The following is a 22296-nucleotide window of genomic DNA, read 5'->3' on the forward strand; positions in this document are numbered from 1 at the left end:
TGGTCTGGGCGACAATAAAAGTCAAAGAACTTTGACATACTGCATCAATGACTGAAGAGTCAGGTACTGCAGAACTACCACCTTAATGCTAAAACTGGGCCTGACCGTGGCATGTTGTCTGGTTCACGCACTTGGTGTGTCTTCTGGCTAGGAATGCCAAAAGAAATAGATTCATCACTTCAAGCAGTATTGGTGTAGCAGTATCATAAAATTCATCAAAGTCTTGGAAAACCTGAGGTGGTACTTGACAGATCATTCAATTCCCTTGGTATGAAGGTCCAGATGTTTAGAAACATTGGGATAAATCTTGGCAAATGGTATGATGTGTTTCTGGACAGGCTGAGCGAATTCCTCCATGTAATATCGTCACTTTAGTCAGTTAGCTGTAGAAAAGAGCTTCTATAAGAGTTGAAATGTTTGATTTGTTTTTGAAGGAATTGTGCATTGCATATGTACTGAAAATGGCTGATCGATTCTGTCACAGTGAAAGCGTTGAGTTCCCTGCTGGACAGCCGTGTCACTTGTGTTGCCATCTTGCACCAAAGTGACCATTCCCATGTTTTCTCCAAAAAACGTTGAGGCGCGGACATCTTTGTGCTTAGGCGAGTAATGGGCTCAAACTGACACTTGAAGTTGCACCAAATCACAACCAGTTTTGTGCTTGACACTCGGCCTGTCCCATATGCTGGACTGTCTGCTCTAACATTAATTTTATGCAGTCTAAACATAACTGCGATTGTCATTTATAGTTATCCCTGAACTTTTTTTATTACTACGTGAACTGGAATCTATATGTATTTATTAATAAAGAAGCCTGCCAGTTTCCCAAACAACTGGTTTAACTAGGTGCATTCAATAATGGGATCCTTAACGCTAAAATAAGTATTGAATGCTGCTAGCAGTGACTTAAATTCAGCTTCAAGTTGGTCAACACCTTGCCTGATGAAGATAACATCAGTAATAGATCCTACTATCTCTGTAACAATTTCAACCCCACTGTGAAGCCTCTTCTAAAAATGCCTACCTTGAAGAAGTTACTGAAGAACGGTCTAGACCCGAAACGTTAGCTTTCCTACTCCTCTGCTGCTTGGCCTGCTGTGTTCATCCAGATCTATACCTTGTTGTCTCAGTAATAGAACCCACTTCATTTCAGGAAATATAACCGGTTCCTGCTTTGGAGTCCTGAGCCTATTCTGTGCCAATCAGTGTTTTCCATAACTCCTATCTGTATACCTACATTGGTCCTGTGATGGCATGGAGGGGATACAGAAGGTTTAGGTCCTTGGAAATGATGCTGCTCCAAAAACTCACTTTCCTCACTTCTATTAAGTCTTCAACTTGCTGCATTTAATAAGTGTCTCGGGTTTTTGACTCATGGTTCCTCAATCTGGCCTTGTGGTTCTTCAGAGAACTTTTGAAGAGAATGTCATCTCTGATATTTCCACTATGTTTTAGTATGATGTAAAGACCTTTTATTTTCTTGCATGTTGACTGTGGATTAAAATGGGGAAAAAAAACTTTGTTTTTAAAAAAAAAAAAGAGGTGAAAGAGGTTGCTGCACATTTTGAAAACAAGTTAACAATGCTTATTGTAAGTGCTGTTTGCACTGTTGTTTGTTTGACCAGTTGAGCGAATTTAATTGCTAACTGACACTAGTAGGTGTATACAAAATAAGATTTGTCTGGCAAAAGGAGCTCATTGGTCTGTGGAGTGATGACCACTTGTCAAAGAGAAAAGTCTTCTGTCTGCCATCAACCATTCAATTGACTTCCAGGTAGCTGACTGTCTTGAGGGTGTGAATGATGTAACTAGAAACCTCCATAATTCCAGTGGGAGGTGGTGTCCTTTCTTTTTTTTAAAAAAAAACAAAAGCACCAAAATTCTGAAGAAAGCCAGTCTATTTTCCCATTCTGTTGTTGTACGTTGTGGCTTTTAACCAATAAGTCAGATGCCTTAATATTTGTGAACCAGTCACTGTGTCTCTTGCCTGCAAGTGTAAGTACCTGGAAGACAAATCGATGAGCAACAAGTCTTGACAAGCCAATAGGATCATCTCCAATGATCATCTCCAATAACCATCTCGACAGGAAATGTTAAACTACTTCCAGTTTTTCCCTCCACCCACTATATTAATTTGATTTGTGTCTGTGTCTGCATGTTGGGGGGAGGGTTTAAAAGAGGTAGTTATACTTAACCAGTAGTTACATTCCAATAGTTCATAGTGTTTACCTATAGCTAGCATCTATTTATTTATTTATTTATAATTAGCAGTAATATTTAGGTACAGAAACCTAGCTTCGCCCTCACTATCTCTAACTTTCCTTCAGGCCTACAGCCTTCCACCATACTTCATTTCCAGCCCAATTTTAAGCAAGCCATCGTTGGCAGCCATGCTTTCAGCTCTGGAATTTTAACCCTAAACCTCCCTGCTTCTCTACCTTTCTTTCGTCCTATAAGATATCTTAACACCAAAATTTGTCATTTTCCTTAATCTTATATTAAATAGCTAACTGTCCAATTTTGTTTGATGATAATCTTTAAAGTGCCTTTTGGATGTTTTCAAATACTAAAGATGCTACACTGAAATGTTTAGGGAAGGTTTGTAAAATCCATCCAGAACAGGCTGAGCAAAACAAACTTGAGCCTAGTAGCCCCCATAAACCCGCTCTATCAATTGGAGATTAAAACCCAGAAAACTCAACAAGTTGCAGCAGTCAATTCTTATTTTGAAAAAAAAACTGTACATCAGTCTTTCTCCCCCACAACTACATAATTATGACTCTAGGTATTTCTCAGAGCTTTCAAAACACAGCAACTGAAAGATGGAGGTGTGATTGAAATTCCAGCCATGAAGACAATGCTACCAATCAACAAATCTTTAAAGTGGATATTTTCATAATTATTTTTACCATTTACTTTTATGCTGATGTAAAATATCATAGCTATCTTTCCTCAACCAAATTCATTTCACAGAAACAGTTACTGTCGGCTTCAAAACTGCCACTCCAAACAAAACCTGGCATTTTTTTCAGAAACAAAAATGGTTTAAGTTTTGCCAATCACTTTCACTGTAACCTTTGAACTTACATTCTTGATCTGTATGGTTTACAACCCAGGTAACACACTATCACGTAGGTAAATTCACAGGGCAGTATGGTGGCTCAGTGGTTAGCGCTGCTGCCTCAGCACCAGGTTCAGTTCCAGCCTTGGGTGTCTGTCCAAACTCCACACACATTCTCCCCACGTGTCTACTTGGGTTTCCTCCGCATGCTTCGATATCCTCCCACAGTCCAAAGATGTTCAGGTTCGGTGGATTGGCCATGCTAAATTGCCCATAGTGTCCAGCAATGTGTTGGCTAGGTGGATTAGCCATGGGAAATGCAGGGTTACAGGGATAGGGTCTGGGTGGGATGCTCTTTGGAGATTCAGTGTGGACTCTGGGCCAAATGGCCTGCTTCCACATGGCAGGGATTCTATGAAATTATCAAATTGCTGTATTTCTTTTACGTTCAGTGAAAGACCCAGATGTGTACTCTGTTAGCAGCTGAAAGAATAGTATATGGAAAGATGCAAAGTAAAATGTGGTGAATGATACATTGCAAAGTTTTATAAAGATAAATTTTTGAGTTAGTGCCACAATTTGAAAAGTACCAATGCTTATGTTTGCCACATATGTGATGCTGCTGTGTGATTGGTTTGTGAGACAATTATTCTATAAACGTTTTGGTAGTGCATATTTTGGTGTGGGAATATGATGTTTTGGTGACAATGAAGACTGGCTCAAAAAGGACAGATATGAAATATGCCTGGATACAAGCTGTTCAAAATAGGGATGAAAAGAAAGGAAGTGGAGCAGCGGTGATAGTTAAGGAGGACATGAGTATTGGAGAGACATGATGTCCTAAAGGAGTCGAGGACAGAACATTTCGATTAAAGTTAAGTACCAGTTTGTGCAATTGGTTTGGAGGACTTTTCGGACAGGTGCAAAAGAAGAAAGATGCTGCCAGACTTGTCGAGTTACTCCAGCAACTTCTGTTTTTGTTTGTTTCAGATTTCCAAAACCCACAATTCCTTATTTTACATTTATTTGGATTTCTTTTGACGGAAAAGGATTTCATGATTGTAAAATTATATTTTAAAGGGGAGAGGTTATTGTGCGGTATTCCTTATCACAGTATTAAGAATTCACTATTAACGCATTACCCTAACTTATTTTTAACCATCCTTAATGGGGCTTGTAGCAGACAAACTGCTTAAGTTTATATCATGCTTATTCTAGAATAACAAAGTCTTAAGGGCCGCTGCACATGTACGCACAAAAAAAAGTTACATTATGTAGAGTATCGGTCAGAGCCTGTTATACCTATGATTACCATGTGCTGTTAAAGTATGATAGTTTTAAGTCTTCATTTAACGGTAGTTCTTGACTGCGCCTTCTCCTCGACCAGTGTGTAGACCACTTTGGTATCATACCACATGATTTAAAAAATGCTTTAGTTTGTATTTTTGTTTTTGTTTTCAGACAGTGTAAAACACCAAAATATCTTTCGAAATATCGTTCGCTCTTTCGATTTAAATGCGTCTAACGTTCTGACATACTGCGATGGGACGCTATCACAGTTGGTCCTCCAATGAGCGAGGCATCAGTCTCCAGTGAGAGTGGGTGGGGAGAAGGGAAACGTTCGGCTGTGCGCCGCTCTTGGACGTACACGACATCGTTGGCATCACCATGGAGCCGGCGGCACGTGTGCTTCAGGTTCGGGAGCATTGACAGTCTCCCCCTCACAGCCCCCGGCCTGGCCGAGAGGCTCCTGTCTGACCCCAGCGCTGGGCCGTAAGGAGCCGGAGGAAAGCCGCGGGTGAATTGACTGCCATTGTTTGAGATTTTGGAATCCGGTCGATCATGGGGCCGGTAAGTGGGTAGGAGCTGGGCCTGGAGCTCTGTAGGGGCCGGTACCGGGGGCTGGGCCTGGAGCTCGGCAAGGGCTGGTAAAGGGGCGGAGTGCCCCGTGCAAAAGGACAGCGAGTTTGGGGAATGCGTGGCTGCTTATTGGGTTTAACGGGCTCCTGCTGAGACTTGACCCGCACATAGACGTCTGAAAGTTGCCGTGTCCCAGCCAACACTCCCGGCTAATTTTCTAAATTAATTGCACTTTAAGATTTGTCGAACTGTATTCCCAGAGGTCCTCTCAATTTGCGAATGCTTGATGCACAGGCTTGCATCAGAAAATATCCTTTATTCACTAGAGTTGATTTATTTTTTATGTATCAATCCTTTCACAAGGTTAACATACGGGAAGGGTCACAGTTGGTCCTCGGGAAAAGTCCCGACCCGAAACGTCAGCTTTCCTGCTCCTCTGATGCTGCCTGGCCTGTTGTGTTCCTCCAGCTCCACATTGTGTTATTTCTGACTCCAGCATTGGCAGTTCTTACTATCTCTGACAAGTTTACCATGCCTTGTGACAAAGTTATAGCGTCAACTTATTAGTATGTAATCACATCGTAAACATCACTTCTTAGAATTATCTATCTGATCATAATTGTATTTTTAAATATTGTTTTTCATCATAAAAACAAATCAGATTTCATAGACAAAATGATGATTAATATGTTACTCTACTAATTTTTTTTTTCAGTAGTTGTTTTATGCAGTTTTTGCTATGCAGTGATTGTAAGTGCTGCTGTTTCTGTACTCTCCATGTTGCTGCTTGGCCTGTGCAGCTGAAGCCGAGAGGAGTGCTTCTTTCAAGGCAACAAAAAACTCTCACCTTATGAATCTCAGTGGATTCATGGAATCACGTGGAATGGCTACAACACAGATGGTGGTTTTTTGGCTGGTCATGTTCACCACGGCAATTCCCCAACTGCCACTCATCCATCTTCTCCAAGCGCCCCTGTAATTCTTCATTTTCAGTTAATAATCCAGTTTCCTTTTGAATGCCATGATTCAATCTCCACTTTCAAGTGGAGCATTCCAGATCCTAAGCACTTGCAATCCAAAAACAGTGTCTTCATGTCACCATTGCTTCTCTTCCTAAATATATTACATCTGTGTCCTGTTGTTCTTGAACCCTCTGTCAGTGGGTAGTTTCTCTCTATTTTCTTTGCCTACACCCTGCATGATTTTCAATACCTCTATCAAACTTCCTCTTGACGGTCTACTCCCAAAGGAGAACGACTCCAACTTCCCTCACTTAAGAATTAAAGTTCCTTATATCCGGAACCATTCCGGTGATTTTTTTTTTCTTTGTCTATACCCTCTCTAATGCCTTCACTTCCTTCCTGAAGTATAGTGCCCAGAAATGGATGCAGTTGAGGCAAAACTTGTTTTGTATGAGTTTATCTTAATTTCCTTGCTCTTTTTTTCCACTTATTCATGGGATGAGAGCCATCACTAGCTAGGCAGCATTTATTACCCATCCCTAATTGCCCAGAGGGCAGTTAAGAGTCAACCACATTGCTGTGGGCCTGGAGTCACATTTAGGCCAGACCAGGTAAGGATGGCAGTTTCCTTCCCTAAAGGACATGAGTGAACCAGATGGGTTTTTCCAACAATCGACAATGGATTCACGGTCATCATTAAATTCTTAATTCCAGATATTTATTGAATTCAAATTTCACCATCTGCTGAGGCGGGATTTGAACCTGGGTCCCCAGAACATTATCTGGGTCTCTGGATTAACAGTGCAGCGATAATACCATGAGGCCATTGCCCCTCCCTTTTGTACTTTATCCTCCTATTAATAAAGCACAGGATGTCTTGCCCTGCCATCTCCACTGATTTATGCACATATACAACCAGGTCTCTCTGTTCATGCAACTAGTTACCACCACATCACTCATTTCCATGTTACTAGGATTTGCATGTATTTGGAAAGGCAAGGACTGATGAGGGCAGAGTGGTGGATGTGATCTGTATGGACTTCAGTAAGGCATTCGACAAGGTTTCTCATGGTAGACTGGTTAGCAAGGTTAGATCACAAAGAATACAGGGAGAACTAGCCATTTGGAGACAAAACTGGCTTGAAGGTAAGGAGACAGAGGGTGCTAGTGGATGGTTGCTTTTCAGACTAGAGGACATAGTTTTAAGGTGAGAGGGGTAAGATTTAAAAGGGGACCTAAGGGGCACCTTTTCCACACAAAGGTTGGTGCTTGTATGGAATGAGCTGCAGAGGAGGCTGGTACAATTGCAACACTTAAAAGGCATCTGGATGGGTATATGAATAGGAAGGGTTTGGAGGGATATGGGCCAAATGCTGGCATATGGGACTAGATTCATTTAGGAAATCATGGACAAGTTGGACTGAAGGGTCTGTTTCCATGCGGTACATCTCTATGACTGTATCTGCAGCCACAAATCACCAATTTTCTTCACGCTGGTTCACATAAATGTACTGTAACCTAGTTTTGACTTTATTACTTTCCCACTACATGAAACCACCTGCCACCTTAATGTTTTCTAAGATAACAAGGTGTAGAGCTGGATGAACACAGCAGGCTAAGCCGCATCAGAGGAGCAGGAAAGCTGACGTTTTGGGTCTAGACCCTTCTTCAGAAATTGGGGAGGGGAAGGGGATTCTGAAATAAATAGGGAGAGAGGGGGAGGCGGATAGAAGATGGATAAAGGAGAAGATAGGTGGAGAGGAGACAGACAGGTCAAAGAGGTGGGGGTGGAGCCAGTAAAGGTGAGTGTAGGTGGGGAGTTTGAGGGGGTAGGTTAGTCCAGGGAGGATGGACAGGTCAAGGGGTCGGGATGAGGCTGGTAGGTAGGAGATGGGGGTGGGGCTTGAGGTGGGAGGAGGGGATAGGTTGGAGGAAGGACAGGTTAGGGAGGCGGGGACAGGCTGGGCTGGTTTTGGGATGCAGTCAGAGGATGGGAGATTTTGAAGCTTGTGAAGTCCACATTGATACCATTGGGCTGCAGGGTTCCCAAGTGAAATATGAGTTGCTGTTCCCGCAACCTTCGGATGGTGTCGTTGTGGCGCTGCAGGAGGCCCAGGATGGACATGTCGTCTAAGGAGTGGGAGGGGGAGTTGAAATGGTTTGCGACTGAAAGGTGCAGTTGTTTGTTGCGAACCGAGCATAGGTGTTCCACAAAGGTGCTATCTGTCTGTCCATATTTGATTCTTGGTATTCTGATTAACATTTCAACATATTGTCAAATGGATAATTAAAGCTGGAACAATGCTAATTTGTTGCATGCATTAATTTTAGTGTTTTTTTTGTTAATTGCCTGAAGTTTGCTTGGGACATTTCCACGTTGCTAATATACCACAAGCAAGAGTACTCGTGTGGAGTTGGCAGTTATTCGATCTCGGCAGGCATCGGAGCCAAACACAATGTAATGTCAGACAGCACCCAGCAGGAGTCATTGAATAGTGATTATAAACATGAAGTCTGGCTCATTTTCTCTGTGTGCATCAAGCACTGTTAAGCAGTTGTACCATTGCGTTTACTGCAATATGTCAACCACACAAGACAGAATTTTTCCTGATCTGTTTGATTACTGACTGAATAAGCTTGCTAAGACATTAGAAGGTATGTCTCATTTATAGTCTTGAATATTACCATCTGTCTTCTGTTTCAGAGAAAAAATACAAAGAGAGTTCCAAATTTCCGTAAGCTTTTGAAGACTAGCAATGTGAAACTCGCAAATAAGTTGAAGAATAAACAGTACAAACAGCAAAGTGCGGCAAAGAAGTATAAGAAAGAGCAGAAACAACTACGACAAGCTGCTCGAGATGTTTCAGCTAAAGTAGCAAAACCGTTGGATCAATTGAAAAGGAAAAGACCAGGCAAGTTTTATTGCCCCATGTTGACTTGAAGGCAGGGAAACATTCTACCTGCAGTTACTTTGTTTATTTTGTAAGTTTCACTGAGGTCACTTCTCATTCTTTGAAACTCTGGAAAATGCGGGCACTGATTGCGTAATTTCTTCACTAGATAGTCTCGAAAGGAACAAGTCCAGTGAATCTTCATTGTACTCAATCTATGGCAATAATATCCTGAGATAAGGAGACCAAAACTGCACAGAATACTACAGGTTTAGTCAACTAAGCTCTTTTACAATTGAAGCAAGACTTCAGTATTTACAGCTTAGTTAAAATCCTGTTTTAATTACTGATTAAACAGGGGTTTACTGCTGATTTGGAGATATTATTCCATGATTCCATACACTTATTCATTTAAAAAAGCATACATAGAACAACTGTTGTCTTTGTTCATTTGAATCAAATAGGCATGATTGTTTAAACTTATTAGTTTCATTCAATTGAGGATTAAATTCAATCAGATCATGTTATTTAGTAGGGACAATAACATTATGCCTTGTTGTGAGAGCCCTGTTCTCAATTCTTTATCATAAAGAGATTGCTCTGCAAACCTATTTGCCAAAAATTAACTTATGCACATCCATGCGTAAGAGGAGTTATTAGGTGTTTGTTTTTTAAATATTATATATTGACGTTCTTTTAACAGATTTGTAGTTCTGTGAAAGTTGAACTAATTTAACGTGAGTTCAGTGAATAGAATTAAAATGAATTTTGTACTCGTCATATGTAATCATCATATCATACAGTATAGAAGAGGCCTTTCAGCCCATGAGTCTGTATCGCCAAAAATATACTACAACTACATTAATCCCACTTTCCTGCATTGGGTCCATAGCCTTGAATGGGCATCCAAGTACTTTTTAAGGTTGTGGTTTCCTGCCTCAACCAGCCTCCTAGGTAGTACATTCCAAACCCCCAGCACCCTCTGCGTGAAAATATTTTTCTTCAAATCCCCTCTAAACCTCCTGCCAATCACCTTAAAATTATGCCTCCTTGTTACTGACCCTTTATCTAAGGGAACAGTTGCTTTCTGTTCACCCTGTCTGTGCCTGTTGTAATCTTACACACCTCTGTTAGGTCCCCCCACTTCAATCATCTCTGCTTCAAAGAAATAGCCTGAGCTTATCCAACCTTGCTTAATGATGTGGTTGGTTGGCTCGCCGAGCTGGTTCGTTGTTCCGCAGACGTTTCATTACCCTGGTGGGTAACATCATCAGTGCAGCCTCCGATGAAGCGTTGTTGTGTTTTCCCGCCTGTTATTTAATGGCCGCCAATAAACACGTAGAGCTCGACCCCATATACACTCCATTGCGAAGGAAAACCGGAAGTGAGGTAATCCAGTTCAACAGATACCAGAGTTTAAATAACAGGCGGGAAAACACAACAGCACTTCATTGGAGGCTGCACTGATGAAGTTACCCAGCAGGGTAATGAAACGTCTGCGGAACAACGAACCAGCTCGGCCAGCCAGCCAACCAACCACATCATCCTCAACCCGAGCTACAAATCTACTCTATAACCTTAGAATCTCTCTTCGTACCTGAAACGTTTCATCCCCAGCAACATACTTGTGAATCTCCTTTGCAACCCTCAAGTGCAGTCATATCCTTACCGTGCGGTGACCAGGACTGCATGTAATACTCCAGCTGTGGCCTAACTAAACTCCTGTACGGATCGAACATGACTCCTCTGCTCTGACAATCTATTCCATGATTGATAAGAACAAGCATTCATATGCCTTCTAAACCACCGTATAAACCTGTCTTGCCACTTTCAGGGATCTGTGGACAAACTCTCCAAGATCCCTCTGTTCCTCTGAGCATCCTAGTATATTGCCACTCAGCGAGTATATCATTGTTTTATTCGTTTTTCCAAAGTGCATCCCATCATGTTTATCCGGGTTAAATTCCGTCTATCACTGATCTGCTACCTGACCAATGGTTTATATCCTCCCATTACCAAATATCTTTCTCCTCACTGTCAACCACACGGCCAATCTTAATGTCAGCTGCAAATTTATTTATCATCCTCCCACATTCCCATCTACATCATTTATGAATATCACAACTAATAAGGGACCCAGCACTGATCCATGTGGTATGCTACTGCACACTGGGCTCCAGTCACCTAAACCGCTTTCAACCATCATCCTCCGTCTGCTATCGCTAAGCCAGTTTTGGATCCATTTTAGCCACATTATCCTCAATTCCATGAGCTTTTACGTTTTTTAAAATCAGTTTCCCATGTGGGACCTTGTCAAAGGCCTTTTTGGAATCCATATAAACTATGTCAACTGCCCTACCCTCACCCAAACAGTTGGTCACCTCCTCAAAAAGTTCCACCAAATTTATTAGGCATGACCTCCCTCCGACAAAGCCATGCTGACTGTCCCTGATCAAACCTTGCCTCTATAAATGGAGACTCATTTTCTCCTTTACTATTTTCTTAAATTCCCTCCCCCTAATAAAAACTGAAAGAACTGTGGATGCTGTAAATCAGAAAAAAGAACTCGTTGGAAAAGCTGAGCAGGTTCGGCAGAGTCTGTGAAGACAAATCAGAGTTAATGTTTTGGATCCAGTGACCCTTCCTCAGAACTGATGGTAGCTAGGAAAATGTCGATTTATATGCAGAAGATAGGATGGGCTGAGGGGGTCGATAGGTGACCTCCGAGGTCTCTATTGTTCTGATCCCTTTGTCCCTGTTATATGTATGTCTTTTCCTTTTTATCCAGTCATGACTATCCATACACATCCATGTTTCTCTGGGCTTGTTGCTCCTACATTTCACCCTAAGGGAAATGTGTTGGGCTTGTACTCTTTCCAGTACCTTTCTGAATGCCTCCTACTGTTCTGCTGTAGATTTACCCTCAAGTAGCTATTCCTAGTCTATGTTGGCCAGATCCTACTTTAATAAAATTTGCCTTTTTCCCCAATCTAATACCCTTTTTGGCAGACAATCTTTCTCCTTTTCTATGACAAACGCAAAACATACGGTTGTGATTGCTGTCACTGAAATGTTCCTCCACTATCAGCTCGAACACATGTTCAGCTTCATTCCCAACAATTAGGTGCAGCACTGCACTGACCCTGTAGGACCATCTACATGTTGGTGTAGTAAGCTCTCCTGTACACATTTCAATAAATATGCCATCACTAAATCCTTTATACTATGATTATCACAATTAATATTGGGGTAGTTGAAATGCCCTAATATAATTAACCTGTTATTGTCTTTACAAACCTTAGTGAATTGACTACATATTTGCTCCTCAATTGTCAGCTCACTGTTCGGGGGCCTATAACACACAATGATGCTACAGTTACTAATTTGTCTGGATTTTGAGATCAGCATTGAAGAAACATGACTTCTTGTTCAGTACGTTTACTGATGCCCAAAGACTTACAGCATTCTTCTGTTTGGCAACTTGCTGCATCGGGTAGCTGATCCAGTGCATTGCCTCTGCAGGAGATCTGTGGCACATACAAACAAGACAAGCAGCAGCATGACTCTTCATACGATTACATTTTTTAAAAAAGTGCTTCCTGAGCCACCGAATCTATGTTGAAAAATAGAAATTAAAAGTCTTTATTTCATTCAAAATAATGTACAGCTGAAAGAAATGAAAATGGCATTAAGGGAGAGATGAAAGAAAAAAGAAATAACATTTTAAGAATACTCAACAATTAAATTTTGACAGAATGATAGCTAAAGCTTGCTTAAAAATAAGTTTTAATTGCAGGAGAGTTGGATTGGTAGTTATTAAGACCTATCATGTTGTTTAAAAACTAATTTAACTCTTGAATCCCCGGCTCTAGCTTTTTTTAATCACAGTGGATAAGTACAGTAACTTTGCTTAAATTTTAATGCCAAATTTATCAACAAGGTACTGATGGAGCAAAGTTTGTAGAAAAGAAGGATAAGTCAGACAGCAACTTCAGCATTTAACTATGTATGTACGGAGTCTGGAAGCTTGTCTGGAAGATTTACACCATAACAACATTAGTTTCACCATTAGCTGTTAGCCTCACTATTACTACTGCATGATCTATGCCACTGCCTTTTATGCATTGTTGCTGCAAAAAGTATGTTGTAGCTCTGCAAATTATTAACCTGTTTTGTTGTTCACATATACAAATAGATGAAGAGGAGGAAGAAATAGAAGAGGATGTTCTTCCTTTGGATATGCTGGAAGATGATGACTTGGAATATATGCAAAGCATGGGCCACAGGCCATTGTTCCTCACCAGGGATCTTCATTCAAGGTAAGATTTTCTTAGTTTCCAAGTACTGCTGTATTATAATGTCACAGTCCATTGGATGTTGAAATGCACTAAACATCAAACCTCACTATTCCTGCAGTCACAACAGATGTCAAGATTTAATGAAAATGCTGTGAATCCCAGTTTGCCTCTGACTTATTGCCACTCTGGGTAAAAGCAAAGCACACTCGAGTTCAATCAGTAGCAATATAAATAAACAATTTTTTGTAACACACTTAATTTTAACAAGAACGGTAAAATAACAGGATTTCTAATTTATGTAACTTTACCCTTTTAAATATTTACACATACAAGCACCCACCTCCACACACACAAGAGGAGGAAAAAAAAAGTCAGAACACAGTTCTGAATCACCATTCTAAAATCACAAAAGAGATAAGTTGTCTCTACAGTCCTTTTGATTTCTCGATGACTTCTTGATGTTACCTGCACAGCAGTTGTCAGTTTTTAGTTCATTAGTTGCTTGGTTGGACCCAAGGTCTTTTCCTGTGGTCTTTAATATTCTTCCTCTGAGTGACTCTGACTCTGAAGGTAATTTTCCCTGCTCTTTTAACATAGAGTTGGAGAATGCAGTTATTCAGATCCAGGAAACAGAGAGATGTTGATGCTGCAAGCATCTGGACCTTCTGTTTCACTCCCCTTAGAATGTGTGTCAAACTGCACTCTGGTCAGTCAGAGGCCTGTTATCTATGCTGAGCTTTCCTGAGCCCAAAACAAATGGTACCAATTAAAAAGCCAGTCAAAACACTGTATCTGGCAGTGTTGCCCTGAATGGACACATATGGCTTTTTATCCCCAAAAGTAACATTATTGCATGTGCATTAGTTAGCTCCAGTTGTTTTTCCAAAGCTGCAAATAGCAACCTATACATTCTCCCTTGGAAAACAGTGACCTTTCTTCACATTTTCAGCCCATAGTCCAAAACATAAAAATATGAAAATATTTTGTCTTTTCTTCACAAATGCTGATGTCTTTTTGATGTAATTATTTGTCATATTTCAGTGAACCGATCCATGCGAAAAAACGAAAGAATGAAAATAAGGTGGAAAAATATGAGAAGGTGCCAAGATATTTACAGACTGAACCTGAAAAGGAGCTTATCCACCTATTGCCTATTAAAGACAAAAGGGGTATAATTCCTCAATCGGTAGAGAAGCCAAGTAAGAAAATACTATGTTTATTTCTGCTCCTTGATAGTGCAAAACAGGTTAAATAAAATTATCTCTGGTAGATATAACACCCATATAACTCTTGATTCCTAAATGAGTTACCATAAGTAATCATTTCCCAAAGGAATTAAATTCATGTTCTATTATGCAGTTTAGCTGAAACATTGCAGTAGACTTCAAATTAATGCAAATAAGTAGTCTCTTAAGATGTAATGGGACATTGTATTTTTAATAATAAGGATCTTCTGGTAAACAGCCTTTAAGGGCTACAAGATGGCTTAGCAATTGAAGCATGCTTTATTAGTGATTTGGTTTTTATTTTAATTGGATTTGTGTTAATGAAGTATTGCAGTTTACTGTGTCAACAAATATTTGTCACAAGATTAAAATTGCTGACTTTCCCAAATGCCTTTATAATTTCAGTACTTGTATTGCAATCATATCAGTATGTACTTTTTAATATACTCAGTTGCTGTGCCTACGTGTATTGTTGATACTAACTGTTAATATACTTTCTCTAGTCCTAATGGATGAACAAGAAGAAGAAATGACTGAGGAAAATCTGCAGCAAGAGGAAAGTAAGGAAATAATTTTAATACATATTTTAAAAAATCAGCTATGTGTAAAATATCACATTTGAACTTCACACATGTGAAATGTGCATCACATTGGCCATTGTTTAACTTGTACCATATTCCTAAATAGCAACAGATTACTGTGAAGGTTTGCCACAATACAAACATCAACTCACTTTTATATTACATATATTGGCCAAGAGTTTCTACTTTGGGAGCAATTGGCAATCCGGGCCTAAGTTATAGTCAAAAATATGATTGGTTATTAGTGTTCCTCTCAAACGAATTTGCAGACGAGCAAAATGCGCTCTTCCAAGTACCAGTGTATTAGGCAGCATTTTAGAACATGCTTTAATTGGGCACATTTTGTGTGAAGGAATATCCCCAGCCATATTTTGAATTGATTTTGATTTGATTTATTTTTGTCACATGTATCGAGAAATAGTGAAAAGTATTGTTTTGTGTGCTATCGAGACAAATCAAACCTCACATAATTACATCAAGGTAAGAGAACAGAATGCAGAATATAGTGATACAGTTACAGAGAAGGTTCACAGAACGATCAACTTGAATATATGAGAGGTCCGTTCATAAATTTGATAACAGCAGGGAAGAAGCTGTTCTTAAATCTGTTGGTAAATTTATATTTAGGAGCTGCAGTATGGTGCAGTTTTACTAATACAGATTTATGGGTTTATTTAAAAAAAAAAAACATTTTTAACCTGTGTGTACTCCTCCATCTGATTGACCATAGAGTAATACAGCAAGGAGTCCAACTCCTCCGCGCTGACCAGATATCCTAAACAGATCTAGTCCACTTTGCCAGCATTTAGCCCAAATCCCTCTGAAACCCTTCTTATTCATGTACCCATCCAGATGCCTTTTAAATGTTGTAACTGTACCTGCCTGCTCCACCACCTCTGGCAGCTTGTTCTGTACATGCAACACTCTCTACATGAAAAGGTTGCCCGTCGGGTCCCTTTTAAATCTTTTCCCCTCTCACCTTAAATAAGCAATGCCAGTCAGAACCACTTGCTTACTAGTTATGCTTAAGTACAGTATTCTGTTTCCAAGTATATTAAAAATAAAAGTTTAATTTTCAAGGTAACTATTAGTGATCTTGTGCTAAACATACTGCTTAATTTCAAGGAGCACTCCACAGGCCTGCAGACTTGTACAATTTTTGCTGAATTGCACTTGAAATAACAATGCAACCTAGTGACAATTCCAGATCCAAACGCTGAAAGAGAGAAGATTACATCCTGTCTATTCTAAAATGTTCCACATGTAATTAATTTTAAAACATGAGTTATTTTGTTGGCAGGTGCAGCAACCTTTCTTGCAGACAGATCTATCACCCTAACAGTAACATGCAAGATGACTAGTTAAGCTGCTCTTTGGTAATATCAGTTGATAAATGGCGGCATGAGGCCTCCTAACTTTTATTTTAGTAATATACAAAATCTTTGACCTTCATGAAACCAGCATTTCAAGCAGCTTTTCAGTTTGTTTTGTTGTATGCAGTTGCTGAAGTAGAGCTTCTTGAAAGGAAAAAGTGCTTACACAATTGTGGATGTTTTAAATGTTTGTAAGAAATGTACACAAATTTCCTTGTAATCAAAGTTGTGATTGTCAATAATATGTTTAGATTATGGGACCAAGTGGTTCTCTTTCATCTCCAAAAGGTGGGTTTGATTCCTGCTCAAGATTGACTATTGAAAATTATTTCTTGTTGCAAATGTTGAATAAAATAAAAGACAGTTCCAAAGAAAAATCTGAGCAAATTTAAATTCATTATCTTAATATATTTTATGACAATGTAAAAGAATTTGCTGATTACTTGCTTGGAAAGATTACAATAGAATTTTTTTTTAAATATGCAGGAGAAGAAATGTTTGCTTTAAAGGAGCCTCGTCAAAAGTTGACCACGGAAGAGTTGCTACTGATGAGAAGACAGACGTTACAAGAGAAGAAGATCCACATAGCCACTTTGGCATCATCCATCTTGACTGAACCAGACAACAATGTAAGAACTTACATTGGTGTAGAAAAATATCTTAAACTGTACCAGATAAGATTTAAATTTAAACTTAGATTAATTGTCACATGTATGTAAAAATACAGTGAAAAGTGTTTTTTCACGTATTATATGCAATGTGTCGGCATGCTCCGCCATCTTGAAACAATGAATATAATGCAAGATCTTACTAAATTAGAGTTTGTCTTACACTCTTCTTGTTCCTCCTCTGCCGCTGTTCTAGTTGCTGTTTGACATCAGCCGGAGTCTCTGAAACAGCCTTCTGGGACTCTATAATGGCCTATGCTGCTGCCACTCCTGCGACCTCTGCATCTGAGCTGGAGCTATGGGCCTGGGGTGCACGGGTTCCATACCTCCTGTTCCCAATCCGACGCTGTTCCCGAACCTGCCGCCGGTTCACTGTCCTTCCCTTTCACTGATGTTTCTGCTCCTTCAGCTGCCGGGTCCTAGCAGCAGACTGGAACCTTAGCTCAATCTAGGGGAGTCAGCCCGGGACCTGCTCTTCCCTTGCTGGGAGAGCCCACGCAGGGGTGGAGCTGTATCCAGCTTGTCCTGGCGTTGCTGCAGTAATAATTGTGTCTGAGAAACTGAAGGATATGGGAGTATTTTGGGTAGCCTCAGTGTAACTCAGTTTCTATAAATATAAATATTTATTGATTTGACTTTAGTACTTTTGGCGGCTTTGTAAAGTGGATTGAATTTGAGCTGCTGTGCCGTGATCCTCTGCAAGAATCTGCTGGCATTTAGGACATTGAGCCCAATGGAAGTGGTGTTACAATATTAGGTATTTTTTGATATTCATGCAGAACACCTTAGCAGCAAGCCTGTCATTGCACAGGCTAACTAACTTGTATGTATAAATGTCATAATGTTCACTTATTCTTTGAAACTACATCAGTTATTTGAAAGCTAATCAAAAATGGAATTAGTTAAACATATTTCAAAGATTTAAATACATTTTAATACGTTTCAGGTCTTAGCCTCACATAAAATTTGTCCTGTCACCTTGAAGACCTTCTAAGTAGAAGTTAAAGTTATACATAGAGATCAGGGCCAGGCTCAAAAAAAATGTTAATTGTTTGTATAGCAACATGTATAGAACCTTCTATTTATGATGTCTTTCTGCTCGCGACTGCAAATGGAAACATCAGATGGCATTTAGTGCCCGCTTGTTTAGCATGTTTAGTCCTAGTAGCTGTCTCTGTACCACGCTTGCAACCTCATCTCACTTCCATCATTTCACTGTGGTTTGTGACGATATTAGGCTTGGTGACATATTGGCAACAGCCTTCATCATTTCAGTGGTGATCCTGTTCATTCAAGCTGCTGATCCTGATTATCTGGCAGTCCAGAACAGGGCTTTCTCCCGGATGACGTTAATCTTAAGGGAAGGCCCACTACTGCCCAGTTAAGGGTGACATATGATATGGCCAGCCTTAGTTAAGAGGTCTCACCAAGCTCTTGCTAATTCTGCAACAGCGTTCATCTTTTTCTCGTCATCTTGTTGCTCCTCTGCTGCTCCTCCAGTCGTTGCTTGACATCAGCCAGAGTCTCTGATTAGACATCTGTCATCTCCATCAAATTCCTCTGTGTCCACTCCTGTCAAAACCCTTTATAATTTTAAAGACCTCCGTGAGGTTACCCTTCAGTCTTCTCCTTTCTAGACAGAAGAGCCCCAGCCTGGTCAAGCTTGGATTCTTTCCTGAAATGTATAATCTCCCAGTTCCAACATCGTTCCAAGAATTTTACTCTGACCTTTCTCCAGTGCCTCTGTCTAATTTCTGTGATATGAATGTCAGAACTCTTCCTAGAGCTCAAAGTGGTACTGCACCCAAGGCTCTCTACATGCTGAGGATAAATTCTTTGTATTCATTCATGGCTAGGCCACCATTTATTCCTCATCCCTAATTGGCCTGGAGAAGATGGCATGTGAGCTGCATTGTTGGACCGCTGGAGTCTTTGGGGTGTAGGGATGTACACAGTGCTTTTAGGAACAAATTCCAGCATTTTGATCAGTAACTGTGAAGGAATGATGTTATGGTTCCAAGTCAGGATAGAGTGCAACTTGGAGGGGTACATGCAAGCGGTGGTGTTCCCATGCATGTACTACCTTCCAGATGGTGGAGGGAATGAGTTTAGAAAGTGCTATTGAAGGAGCCTTGGGGAGTTACTGCAGTACATCTTGTAGATGGTACACACTGCTGCCATTATATGTCAACGGCAAGGGGAAATTGTTAAAGATGGTGGGTGAGGTGCCATTTAAGTGGGCTGTTTTGTCTTGAATGATGCCAGGCTTTGAGTCTTGTTGGAGCTGTACCTATCCAGGCAACTGAAGACAATTCCATTATGCTCCTGACTTGTGCGTTATAGACAGTAGATAGGTATGGGGTGTCAGGAAGTGAATTATCTGTTGCGGAATTCCTAGCCTGTGGCCTGCTTTTATTGCTTAGGATTTATATGCCTGGCCCAGTTCAATTTCTGATCAGTGATAAGCAAGGATATTGATAATGAGGTTTCAGTGTTAGTAACGCCTTTGAACCTTAAAGAGCAGTGGATATATTCTCTCTTGTTGGAAATGGTCATTGCCTGGGACAAATGTTATTCATGGCCGTATCACTAAAAGTAGCAACTTGGGTTAATATATAAAATATTTATATTTTTTATATATATTATATCCATATATTATATGTGTGGGTGTACCCTTAAATTTATTTGCACTTTTTAGGCATTTATTTTCACATATTATTCTTTCTACTAAAACCTGCTAACTCTCACTTAGCTATGCAGAAGGTAATTTGCTAATTATGCATGGAAGTTAATATATGTCTTTCTGCATTTTGATGCAGTTCTTCTCTCTTAACTGCACCCATGAATTTGACGTCCTCCACTAATGTTCAAATCGTACCTCGGATTCCCTGGTCCAAATCCCCCCTGTAAGTGCTGAGTAACAGTGGTCCCAACACTGATTCAGAACATCACTTCTCACCCTTTGCCAATCTGAGTAACTACCAGTTAACTCCTACTCTCTCTTATCCTGTTTTGTAGCCAGATTGTTCTGGCTTTAGCCCCCTATCTCCACATGCTGTGACATTAATCATGATTTCACTCTGTGGAACCATAATCATGATCTTAGGGTATTTAAATATCTTGTGTCTGCTGCATTGCCTTCAACAGTCCTTTCATTACTTAAAGAATTCAATAAGGTTATTTAAGCTTGAGCTGATTATACTTGTTATAGTCCAAGTTTCTAACTGTCTCTCTGTTATTTTCCTGAGTAAGAATTTCATTATTTTTCATACAACTGAATTGATTTGTAGCTGTCAAACTTGTAGCTCTTCCCTTTTCATTTATAGGATCACATTAACCGTGCAGGAAACTCTTACGATCATCAAAGTCTACAACACAGAGAAAGGTCCTTTGGCCCTTTGAATCATCACGGGTCAAAAATAACCACCTAACATTCTAATCCCATTTACTAGCCCATAGCCTTGTATGCCTTGACCTTGCAAATGTACATTTAAATGCTGCTGAAATGTTATAAAGATTTCTGCCTCTACCACCCTTACAGGCAGTGAGTTCCACATTCCCACCATATTCTGGATGAAAAAAATCCTCACATCCCCTCTAAACCCCCTGCCCTTTACCTTAAATCTATGCCCCCTGATCATTGACCCCTCCACCAAGGGGAAAATTTCCTTGCTGTTTATATCACACTTAACTTTTATTCATCTTAATTATGTCCCCCCCTCAGTCTCCTCTGCTCCAAGGAAAACAACCCAGTCTATCCAGTATCTCTTCATAACAAAAACCCATTAGCCCAGGCAACATCCTGTTAAAACCCCTTTGTACATCCCTCTTGTAATGTAGATTATAGAACTGCATACACAGCTGTAGCTGTGGCCTAAGCAACATTTTGTACAGTTCTAACAGAACCTCTTTGCTCTTGACTTTACTAGTCAATGCATAGAGGTTAAGTATCCCATATGCCTGTTTGATCATTTTATCCACCTGTCCTGCTACTTTAAGGGATTGGTGGACGTGCACATCTAGATCCCTCTGTTCCTCAGTGCTTCCCAGGGTCCTATTGTTAATCATGTATTCGCTTGCTTTGTTTGACCTGCCCAAGTGCATCACTTCTCACTTAACCGAAATGAATTCCATTGAATTGCATTTACCACTGATCAGCCTATCTGACCACCCCATTTATATCCTCCAGTGATCTAAGGCTACCTTTGTCACAATTTACCGCCTCCCAAATTTTTGTATCATCTGTGAACTTCCTGATCAACCCTTGTAAGTTTCAAGTCTAAATCATTTATATATACCACAAATAGCAAGGGTCCCAACACTGATCCCTAAAAAACCCCACTGGTTACAGGCCACTCACAAAAACATACCTCAGCGGTTACTTTTGCAGCTTCCTGCCATTTGGACAATTCTGAATCCAAATAGCCAAATTTCCTTGGATCCCTTGGACTCTTACCGTTGCTATCGTTCTCCCATGCGGGACCTTATTAAAAGCCTTGCTGAAGTCAAGTAGATTGCATAAAAATGCATTGCCTTCATCTATGCACCTGTTCACCTCTTTGAAAAATTCATTCAAGTTGGTTAGGCTTGACCTATCCTTAACAAAGCCTTCTGACTGTTCTTCATTTATCTCTGCCTTTCCAAGTGCAGATTAATTCTGTCCCTCAGAATTGCTTCCAATAGTTTTCCACCATTTCCGTGTAGTTTCCTAGTTTATCCCTTCCTCCCTTCTTAAATAACAGCACCACATTGGCTGTCCTCCGGTCCTCTGGCACCTACCTTGTGCCAGAGAGGAATTGAAAGTTATTGCCCTGCCTGGCTATTTCCTGCTGTGACAATATTATGGCTTTAATAGGTTTGTTTTGACCTGTTTCTTTTTGAAGAGAGGTTTTGAACTGTTATTGGTGAGCTGTCTGTTCAAAGCCAATAAAGTATATACCTTGTGAGGCCTTGGGTTTTTATAAAGTTAGAACAATACAAGCAGCATGAATGGATGGAGTAAGGCTCCCACAGAACCAGGGTTTTTAGTTTAGCTTTCAGCAGTTGTTGGGGTTTTGAAGTTGGCTGTGGAAGCTCTCTCTCTCTCTCTACCAGAATTTAGTCTCTGTGGCAGCTAAAAGCTTGGGTTCCCTTTCTGCTGCTAGAATCACTTGTAAGACATTCTGTTTTACTGACTTGGACTTTGCCTTTGCCAAGGGTGTGTTTATGGAATGTTACTATTTTGAACATATCTGTTTAGTTGTTAAATAATCTATTATTCTATTATTAATTTTAACTCTATTGGAAAACTTATACCAATTCTTATTTCTTTTGTGTTTTAACTGCGGCTAAGAATAAAGTGAGCTTTTTGCTTAAAGCTGTCAAGTGTGACTAATT

General features: G+C 40.1%; 1 protein-coding gene across 1 annotated transcript in view; it reads left to right on the plus strand.

The window, feature by feature from the left end:
- Nucleotides 1-4598: 4598 nt before the first annotated feature.
- Nucleotides 4599-22296, plus strand: part of noc3l (NOC3-like DNA replication regulator) — a 49114-nt gene continuing 31416 nt past the window's right edge. The window contains exons 1-6 of the mRNA XM_048608655.1: nt 4599-4912; nt 8588-8795; nt 12970-13093; nt 14114-14271; nt 14802-14858; nt 16739-16881. Of these exons, the coding sequence (XP_048464612.1) occupies nt 4904-4912; nt 8588-8795; nt 12970-13093; nt 14114-14271; nt 14802-14858; nt 16739-16881 (699 nt within the window). The 5' untranslated portion in view covers nt 4599-4903. The remainder of the gene's footprint in view (nt 4913-8587; nt 8796-12969; nt 13094-14113; nt 14272-14801; nt 14859-16738; nt 16882-22296) is intronic.

The sequence above is a fragment of the Rhincodon typus genome, chromosome 20 (genome assembly GCF_021869965.1).
Source record: "Rhincodon typus isolate 14 chromosome 20, sRhiTyp1.1, whole genome shotgun sequence".
NCBI classification, from domain to species: Eukaryota; Metazoa; Chordata; class Chondrichthyes; order Orectolobiformes; family Rhincodontidae; genus Rhincodon; species Rhincodon typus.